Genomic DNA, 10397 nt, shown 5'->3' on the forward strand with positions numbered 1-10397 from the left:
TGGTCAACGTCAAAGTCTTGGTCAAAGTCAACCTTCCTGGTCAACCCTACTCGCCGAGTCTGCCTACTGACTCGCCGAGTTCATATGCTCAGAGTACTTCCATTCGCGACTCAACTCGCCGAGTAAGTCCATGACTCGCCGAGTCTACCGATTTTCGAGTCCTGACCTTTCCAACTCACCAAGTCTCCACTCGACTCACTGATTCGAGTCTCAACTCGAAGGGTTTGGGGTTTCGTGTCCTGACTCACCGAGTCCAAGAACAGACTCGTCGAGTCCAAGGCAACCTTCATCCTACTCGACGAGTTGTTCATCCCACTTGTCGAGTTCCTCCTAATCTTCATGCTACTCGCCGAGTCCATTCAGATCTTCATACATGCAGAGGACTTTTGAGTCATGCATGGACTCCAAACTGTAGAGCTGCCCTTCCCAAGCCTATTCCTCACGTAAAGTTGCAAACGTTACGTGTAAAGAAGGAGATCTAGGCTAAATACACCATAAACTAGGGTTTAAGGCAAGGAGGCTCCATAATCAGCTCAAGGGCAGTCACTTTATGCTTCACAAGGCCAAAATGTGCTTAGATCCGAAGTAGCAACTTCAGATCTGGCTTCTAACTCAAATGGATAAGTAATCATGGCTAAAAAGCCCCAAAACTCACAACTAGAAAAGATCTAAATGAAGGAAACGACTTAGTACCTTCAATAACTCAGAAAGGTTCCACAAACTCCAGATCTAAGGTCAATCCTTGAAGTTTCAATGATTCTCCTCTTTCTTCTTCCTTCAAATCACCCAAAAATGGTTTGGAAGCTTGAAAGAGCAACAATAGGGCTTAGGGTTCGGTGTTCTGGGTGAAAGAGGCGGTAAAGGAACCCTAGAGGAGAGAATGAGACGTTTAAATGGGCTCCAAGTCCCGGATTTAGGGTTTTCCTCGCTTAGACCAGACTCGCCGAGTCTCCTTAGCCGACTCGCCGAGTCGGTCACTTACTCCTTGACCCAGATCCCGCTCGGACTCGCCGAGTTCCTCCTTGGACTTGTCGAGTCGTCCCTTAAACTTAGGGTTTTCTTTCCTTTCTTGGCTTTCCTGACTTTGGGTGTTACAAAGTCGATGATATAATGATATCGACACGTTTCGTGGCACACACCTTTTTGTTGTTGAATACTCTTTCATTCTTTGTCTTCAATATAGACCATAAAGTCCCATAACAGATGGCCATTAGTCTCCTCTTCTTTTTTGGGCAATTTCCCCAGTTTGAAGCATAATCTAGAACCTCATTTACCGACTAAAAGTCTACCAATGCTATTTGACACCAGTGAAATATCCTTTTCAGAAGAGTTTTTGCAAATGGGCATTGCACTAATACATGGATGTTTGTTTCATCATTATGTCCACATTGGTAGCAAGATGTAGAGGGAAGACTGATACCTCGAGTGAATAGAGTCGAGGTAGTGGGGATTCATCCTAACTTTGCCCACCACACAAAGCATGTCACTTTGATTGGTACTTCTTTAATCCACACAAAGCATGTCACTTTGATTAGTACTTTTTTAATCCACATTATTGTTCACTTTGAGCTTAATATATGATAATTCATAACTTAAATGCTTAAACACTATTTTAATTTTTTTTATGGTTATTTACTTTTTGTGTTAGGACTTAGGATATTAATAATATCTTTATTTTTAAATAAATTCTTTTATAATTTAGGATCATTAATAACCTGCAACTATACGCCTTTAACTCTAGTCTACCAACTAAAAATGGTATTATATCCTCCAATTTTGATCATTTTAGTGATTATCCCCATCATTTATTTTCCTAAAAACATTCAGTTTTCTAATACAATGACACATAAAACGATATTTCAACAATCCACATCGATATAACCATTTGGATGAAAGTAATTACAAGTTTACAACTTGAGAAAGATTCAACTACAGACGTTCATTTCATAGGGCTTCAGAGAATGAACAACTAAGCAAAGAAAAACGTGCACCACCATGAATACTAGAAATGGAATCCTACACATACATATATATTGACATATTAAGATAAACAAAAGTTAAATGTATAGATGATCAATCTGCATATGAATTGTATGCATGAAAGTTTTCTCAAATACACAATATAGTTCCTACAGGAATGCTTGCAGGATCAAAATCTGTCAAACAATCAAAAGCATGCATGTCATGATTCATAAACTGATAAAAGAACGAAAACAACCTGCAAATCCAATGTCCTTTGGTTTAGTAATTTTCTGTACTTTAGGTCCAAAATTTGAACCTTTTTTTTTTCACTTTTGGTCCCTATTTCCAGGTTTCATTTAGGGTTTAGTCCCACACCGTCAGTTTAAGACAATTAGCTCCTGGTAAAATGATCATTGTACCCTCCATCTTGTGTTTTCCATTATTTTTTACTATTATTAGTAAAAACTTATATAATAAGGGTAATATGGTCATTTTACTAGGGCTTGCCGGACTTAAACTCAAGGTATGGAGCACAACGGAAATGAAACCTGAAAAAGAAAAAAAAAAATCCTTCAGACCTAAACCAAGAGAAATCAGTAATCACAAGGACCAAATTTGCATTTTACTCGAATATTTTGACTAAAGCACGAAAAAGAAAGACAATACCTTTTGTTATCAGCAAGCTATTGTTGCTGTAGCCTCCGAGGAAGGACAACTGCAAGCACATAACCAATAACCATTAGCTAACAATCTTTAATTCTTTATCTATCTAACCAAACCAAGTCTCATAAAAAGATACTCAACACTTCTTATAGTTAGTTACCTTCATCCATACTGCAAAAGCTTCCTGTTGGAAATATTGTTTCCGGGTCAACCTTCTCCTGCATTGGCAGAACCATCGCCACAGCTCTTTTACTGTAGTAAAAAAAAAAAAAAAAAAATGAATATCTTTTCATTACACACACACAAAAAAAGCATAGATATAATGATAGAAAGATATACTTGGCCCATGATGGAATAAACTTTTTGGTGGGTAGTTCTTCTTCATCTTCATCTTCTTCATCAGAGCATTGATATGGGGAAATGTCATATGATTTTTCTTGACTAGTCAACATCACCGATCCCACATGTCCAGGTGACTTTTCAAGTACGTTTGTTTCCTTATCCTGTAATTAATAACGTTGATCATCGTAGGTAATATATTATAAATTGCAGCCTACTTTACTCATACAGTATAATAATGCCCCTATATTGGTAAAAAGGATACATACCTTTTCAGGAAAAGGTGTAAGTTGTTGGAAGATGACGTCTGCTGCTAAGCTTTTCTCATGTCTTTGAGAACCCTTTTCATCAAAAGCATTTTTATTTTCAGATCCTTTTTTACTTCCACCACCAGCAACTCCAACATGTCGTGATTTTTCATGTTGTTGTGCTTTCTGCTCTTTTCGTGTTTCAGCAATCTTTCTTTTTTTAGCAATTTGCTTTCTCTCATCTTCCTCCCTTTGTTTTTTCCTTGCTGCCACGTCAGCTTCTTTTTTCTTCATTTCCTCCAGTTTTCTCTTTTTATTTAATTCCATTTCTCTTGCATTTTCCTTCCCAACTCTTGCCCTCTCAATCTTCAATGCTTCTTTCTTCATCCTCCTCTCATTTTCCTTTTCCTGTTCACGTCGTTTTGCAGCCTCAGCTGCCTCCAGAGCCTTCACTTTTATATCTCTCTTACCTTCAAAAACAACCAAACACACACACAGACATTAGGTTATTTTTTTTATATTTCACGTGCTTTGGGATAGAGAGAAAATTTTATCTACCTGGGCAAACTGCAGCTGCTTGTTTTTGTTGGACAATAGAAACGAAGGATGTCACATTTGATACAATATTGTTACGCTGTGTTGGCCTTTTTATTGCACTTCTCATATTTTTACTGTTTTGAGTCTGAAGGGATGCATTCCTTCTAATACTGGCACGTGTGGAAACTGATGGGGTCCGGCTAACTCCAGGATGAAATTTGGACTTGTATTTTAACTTATCATTAGTCCTAGGGATGTTCACTTGTATATTCACAGAATTTGAACTACATCTATCGCGATATTTCATGGGCCCAGAGGGTGGTTCTCTTTCAGCAAGTTGATTTTCTACTTTCGGAACAATTCTAACCTCCACCTCATCATCATTTTCTGTTGTTACAATCTCCATTTCTGTCTGTTCATTTGCTTGAAGTTCATCATTTTCAGTTTCTTCATTACTGTTAGGATCTTCATCTTCTTCAATGGGGAAGCAAGTATGTTCAGGATTTGAGCTTAATCGATTCTCTGAACTGGCTGAACTTGATGTTGACCTGTCCCAGAGCTTTCCAATACCAACAGGAGAGGAATAATAATTCTTTGATTCCCAATTAAATGGAGTGCCAGAAAATGGAAGTGAATCAAAAGTCTGCTGCTGTGTTGGAAAAGAGTAACCACAATCACTTCCTGAAATATCAGTATCCTTTTTGAAATCATCCTCATCAAGGATGATCCCATACAGGTCTTGAACTTGATGTTGATTAAATGTAGCAGATGAAAACTTGGAAAAAGGTGTATTCATGCTAGCAGATTTGCAGATTTGTGCTAGAAGGCTGGCTCTTTTGATTGGGGAGCTTGGCAATTCCAGCCTGTCAAAATCTATTCCACCACCTCCTTCAGCATTTTCCAGCTCCTTTTCATCTATGGTAAAACCCTCATACTCAGGCATAGTTTCATCAGAGTCAACCACAGGAACACCAACATCATCATTACTTGTTTTGATCAAACTTAGTCTAGACTGTTTGAGTGTATCATCCTCCACTTCAGCAACAGTTGCCTGTGATAAGAAAATTCAAGAGAAAAATGTTAAATAAAGGGAAATGTCTTTAATAGTTCACTTAAGCATAAGTTGGAATTAGTAGAACATTCATACCTCTGTAGCTTGAACCTCCATCTCATCATGAACTCGCTTTTCAAAGCTCTGAATAATGCCATCTGATTGGGAGATATGGAAATCATTTTCAGATGCTTCAAGATCACAATGAATAGCATCACCTTGAACATGTCTGGAATCAGAGAAGCATTTTTTTCGGTCATCAGCATTTCTGTGGAGGTCCTGTGGCCACGTATTCACTTTGGCAGAATTCATTTTACAATTGGATTTTGAAGGATCAAGATCCAAGCAATCCTCAGAATCCTTCTCTCCTTGTTTGGATAAACATGAAGTAATAGATTGCTTGAGATCTTCAGAGACAGGTATATAATCATCAGAAGCATTTTCATCATGAACATCAACCTATCACAAAAGATGAATATGGCTTGAATAATGTTGGAAACGGAATGTTTTGTGTTATTTTTGCAACTATATTACCGAAATGAGAAATGAAAAGCATATATGGTATTGGTTATGTAAGGGATGTGTGTAAACTCTTTAGATATATCCATCCATGTTTGGTATATCTTACACTGATATTTAGAAATGGGTTATATACATATATTCTGTCCAATTTCAAGTAACATCTCAATGGAATGGGTTTCCAGTTACATTCTTGATGGTTGGAATGCAAATAGGGTTTGTAAATTTGGGGTCAAAAGGTAGATTATGATGAGAAACCTCAATGCGTGCTAAAATGTTTGTTGAAAAAAACTAAAAGGAATGAATTTCAAGTATAAATCCTACATATCATGAGTATAAGTTTTGAAATGCAAGTTTTGGGTCTTTGAGAAGTGACACTTACCTCACAAAGAACAGCAGCATCATCAACATGTGGAGAAACCTTAGGGTCGTGTTCAACATCCTCCCCTATTGTGTTCTTATCCATGTTCAAACCAATGTTCATCATCTCATCTTTTGCACACTCATCAAAGTTGTCATGGGAATTTGTCCTTGCAGCTTTTGATTGGCTTAAGTTTACATCTTCCATTGGTAACTGCTGCTCAATGGAAGTACCACTGGACTTATGATCTATTGATGAAGCAGAATCCATTCCCAACAATCCATCTGGCATTCTCTTCTCGGAAAGCATACCACCCTCCACCATTGGATTCTCATTCGTGTCCAAATCAATATTCATTGTCTCATCATTTGCACACTCAATAAAATTGTCATGAGAATGTGTCATTGAAGCTTTTGATTTGCTTGATTCTACATTCTCCATTGGTAATTGCTTCTCAATGAAAGTACCACTGAAATTAGGATCTATTGATGAAGAAGAATCCATTGAAGGAATGCATTCCTGTCCCAACAATCCATCTGACATTCTCTTCTTGGAAAGCATACAATCCTCCACCACTGGATTCTCAAACATATCCAAACCAATATTCATTGTCTCCATATTTGTACACACATCAAAATCCTCTTGAGAATGTATCCTTGCAGACTTCGATTGGCTTGACTGCTGCTCAAAGAATGTACCACTGGATTTCTGATCTTTTAATGAAGCTGAATCCATTAAGGGATTGCATTCATGTCCCAACAATCCATCCAGCCTTCTCTTCTTGGAAAGCAGACTACTAACTTTATTTGAATCGCATCCATCCATTTCATCAAAGTTCAGTTGCTTAGGTTTAACAAGAATACAGCACTCAGAAGATTGGTTTAAGGCTAAACCATCTGATTCAGTGCACATGGTGACAGGATCCAACTTCTTTACAGAATTTACAGGCTGCTTTGCAACTGGAGCATCTATGGGCCCATTTCCCACAACAGTTTCACCATCTTCTCTGTGGTTAGCAACATGTGGACATTCCTTCATAGATTCAGACTTGGAATTTGTAACTCGAGAAGTAGCAATATTGGAGGAAATTACAGACTTCTTTACATCTTTACTGTTACAAGTAACTTGTGTCTCCCCAACTCTATCACTGCAACCCTGAGAAGTTTTGACTGCATCTAGTAACTTGTTGGAGGCATCAACTCCATACTTCAAATCACCAATAGAATAACAAAGTGCACCTATACTACCTTCCTTTGGTTTGTAAGAAGCAGCTGTGCCCACTTCTAAGGACTTGTTTAGCCCACCAGTTTGTTGGGTTGAACCCTTAGACCTGGTAATTCTGCCAGAATAAGGTTTGCTTTGCCTTTGTGTATCGTGTGTGTTGCCAGTTACTGACTTTTTGGCTCCATAACTTCCCAAAGAGATGTCAAGAATACTAACCCCTTCCATAACACCATCAGCATGACCAGAATGTTGACCTGTTGACTGTGCCAGAGTACCACCATCTAATTCTTCCTTATCATTGGTTTTGGAAAGATCATTCATAAAACTATGTTTTTCATCAGAAGTGCTAGACCCTGCAAGTCTACTACTAAACCTGGTTCTACCCTTTCCTTCTGCTGCCACAGAATTTGCTCCACTGATATCATTGCATATGCCTGGTTCTGAAGGGCGCTTATCTTGAGTGACTTGATGGAAATCACTTTTGGATACTTCGCCTCCAGTAAAAGAAATACGGGTTCTACTTTCATCACCTAAACAACTCTTGGCTGAAGTTTTTGCACTAGTTCGAAGCTCTAGAGCTTTTTGCCTTGACTTGGACCTCTGAATTCTAGCAAGTGAAGTGTCTGGTGCAGCATAAATGCTTGATATTCTAGCATCCATCTCATGCTCTTTCTGAGGAGAGTTAACACTGTCATCTTGCTCATTAACTCTGTTTAAGCTGCATCCTATGTCAACATTAGGACAAGCAAGTGTCACAGGTTGTCCATTGGTCACATTGCCACCTTTGTTAGGAGCATGGGTTTCCATGGACACTTCATTTGGTAACTGCCCATTACCCCTGGAAACAACTGGTCTGTCATACAGAAAAGGGCCACCAGTTGAATAGCGAACAGACTCCCGTGGATGTTGAAGTAAGAGCTTGGAGATGATCTCTTCTTTTTTCAACTCTGCAAAATAACACCAATCTTTCAACAATTAATCATCATGAAACCATACAATAGAACCAGGAAGGAGTCAAAAATATATAATACACAGTGTAAAAATCTGATGCTCCTTGTTCTTACTATGCTCGTGGGTTTAGGGTTTATACTCATAAATGATAAACTAGTAGCAACTTGTACTCCTACGTCCAGAAAATCTTCCAAGAAACCCCCATTCATCTAGAAAAACCCTAAAAAATTCTAGAAGGCCGTCTAGGTATTATCCATATGGAGAAAACTTCTGAATGATTGTTAGCTCCTTTCAAGAGCTTTCCCCAATAAATACCAATCTCGCATGCCCAAGTGACAAACACTTCAAAATCGGTGATGTTAAATTTCAAAATACACAAATATAAGTAGACATATGCATTATGATAATGGCCTCCTATGAAGTTAATGAGAAAACAACAGGATGAAGATGTATGTAGACAAAAAAGGAGAAGCATGCATGTATGATCTAATTTTCTAACTTGAAAAGTACTGCAATCCCCTAGTTTAATCTGAAATTTAACAGCCAGTGCCTACTTAAAACGATAAGTGAATGCCTACCATGGGGATGCGAAGAGCCAGAGTTAAATCTGGGGTTCAAAAGGCATGAAGGAGGTGTAATTCCATCGATAAGGAGCCTAGAAGCAAGTTGCTCGGTGTACGCATCGGCTTGCTGCTGGGCTTGTTCGATGATCCAGTCTTTGCGCTCGAAGAATTGAATGAACAACTTCTCCAACGACATGTTCACCGGCGATGAACCAAATCCATTAACGCACTCTTTTTTTCTGATTGAATTGTTATTGAAGCGCGAATTTGAATTTAAATATTTAGATCCGGCACTGGCGAGGGCGGCGCTGTCGGAGCTTGACGTTGGAGGTGGTAGCTTGGCGTCGAAAGTCTGACCTTGATGGTGGGAGTCGATTTCAAGGAGGTGGGAGCGATATCAGAAAGAGTCTACGGTGTGCGGTGCGACAGAAGCTCCGGCGATGTGCGGCGTCGGCCGGATGTGCGAGGGCGTCGCGGTGCTATGTGAAATCGGAGATGCAGATGCAGAAGAGGTGGAGGCTATGGTGTTCGATCATATGCAAGAAGAGAGACGATGGTAGGAGTAGGGCAAAAAGGGAAACGATGGTGTTCAGATGAGGCTTTGAGTGAGCGGGATCTTTTCAGTTGCAAAAGATTCAAATTACCTTTAATATGGTTCTATGTATCGTGATAAAATATATTTTTATTTGTATATAATTTGTATATATTTGATTAGGCAAAACTTCAAAATGGTCTTTCTGGTTTTCGAAAATATCAAATTTAGTTTTTAAGTTCAAAAACATCACAGATGGTCAATGTGGTTTCAAACTTTTAACAAATTGTCTTTTTCGCTAACTCCGTTAGCTTTTGGTCGTTAAGTAAGGGGTATTTTTATCATTTCACTACCCAGGGACCATTTATGAGATTTTTTATTACTTTTTTTAAAATAAATAAATAAAATTTAATTTGCAGGTCTATTTGTGTCCATCGTGTTCATCTATGAACAACTGAATATACAATCGAAATCGATTTGTTTAAATCTGGGAATCAAAACTCGGTGTATCAGGTTTTTGGTTTGTACATGAGTGAAGAATTTGAGAACACGTCCGGTGAAGCTGATTTGGGTGAATCCATATTCATTCCGGTGATGCTCCAAATTCGATGGATTTTCTCTAGTAAATCCATCTACATTCCAAGGAAGCTGGTATATTTTAGCAGTTTAAGAAAAGAAAAAAGAAACATGAAGAAACAGACGGAAACTGATAACTGATTTCCATCTTCTGCAACTCATTTTTTTCTCCCCTAAATCCCAATCTGGAAGATGGTTCCTGGTCCAACTCCGACAGCCATTTTTTCTAGCCAACAACTCGTAGGAAAATAAGAGAGAAAGGTTTGGTGTCTGATCTCCACTACAGATCTCATCGGATGTGATGAATCAACCTAATTCCTTATTGGGTTCTTCTCGTAGGACTTCAAAACGGAAAACTCATCAGCCAATAAGTTGTGTTTGAATATAGGGGAAAAAAAACTCAACAAGAGATGTCAATTTAGCGTAGCTTTGTTTGGGTTTCAAGTGATCTGGCTGAAAGATGCAGATGATATGGATGAAGGTTAAGATGATTTAGTGTTTGTATGTGTGTTGTATTTAGTGGATCCCAAAGAAGACGAAGATGCATACGTTCTCCAAAAACAATGGTGTAGAGAGAGAGAGAGAGAGAGAGAAAGAGATAGAGATATGCATATGTGTTGTTTTTAGTGGATCCCAAAAAAGATGAGGATGCATATGTTCTCCAAAAACGAGAGCAAGAGAGAGAGAGAGAGAGAGAAAGAGAGAGAGAGATAGAGAGAGAGGGGGTGGGGCCCTTTAATATTAAATAATTATATTTTTTCTTTTTTTTTTTTTAAATATGGCAAACTTCATAAATGGTCCATGTGGTTGTGAAATGACTGAAATGCCCTTCACTTAACAGTTAAATGTTAACGGTGTTAGCGAAAAGGAT

The 10397-nt window shown here is 38.5% G+C and overlaps 1 protein-coding gene across 4 annotated transcripts; it reads right to left on the reverse strand.

The window, feature by feature from the left end:
• Nucleotides 1-1884: 1884 nt before the first annotated feature.
• Nucleotides 1885-9048, reverse strand: WYR (inner centromere protein, ARK-binding region protein). Of its 4 annotated transcripts, none has more exons than XM_078973183.1 (9): nt 8434-9048; nt 5702-7851; nt 4897-5259; nt 3771-4800; nt 3234-3682; nt 2965-3128; nt 2786-2877; nt 2629-2677; nt 1885-2016 (listed from the first exon to the last, which is right to left on the reverse strand). In XM_078973183.1, exons 1-8 carry the CDS (start codon nt 8612-8614, stop codon nt 2646-2648), a joined length of 4461 nt encoding a protein of 1486 aa, XP_078829309.1. In that variant the 5' UTR covers nt 8615-9048; the 3' UTR covers nt 1885-2016; nt 2629-2645. The 4 variants fall into 4 exon arrangements, with proteins under 4 accessions (XP_078829309.1, XP_078829307.1, XP_078829310.1 ...); XM_078973181.1 differs by having other exon boundaries at nt 1885-2156; XM_078973184.1 differs by lacking the exon at nt 1885-2016 and adding an exon at nt 2163-2218.
• Nucleotides 9049-10397: the final 1349 nt, after the last annotated feature.

The sequence above is a fragment of the Lactuca saligna genome, chromosome 9, assembly GCF_052625555.1.
Source record: "Lactuca saligna cultivar CGN05327 chromosome 9, ASM5262555v1, whole genome shotgun sequence".
Classification (NCBI taxonomy): Eukaryota; Viridiplantae; Streptophyta; class Magnoliopsida; order Asterales; family Asteraceae; genus Lactuca; species Lactuca saligna.

What these genes read in the sequence shown, in the direction of transcription:
- WYR (XM_078973183.1), bottom strand. Translation starts at nt 8,614, where the DNA reads ATGTCGTTGGAGAAGTTGTTCATTCAATTCTTCGAGCGCAAAGACTGG. An exon ending in TGGAGGTTCAAGCTACAGAG is followed by an intron (nt 4,801 to 4,896) that starts GTATGAATGTTC and finishes TTCTTATCACAG; the next exon opens with GCAACTGTTGCTGAAGTGGA. An exon ending in CTTTTGCAGTATGGATGAAG is followed by an intron (nt 2,678 to 2,785) that starts GTAACTAACTAT and finishes ATGTGCTTGCAG; the next exon opens with TTGTCCTTCCTCGGAGGCTA.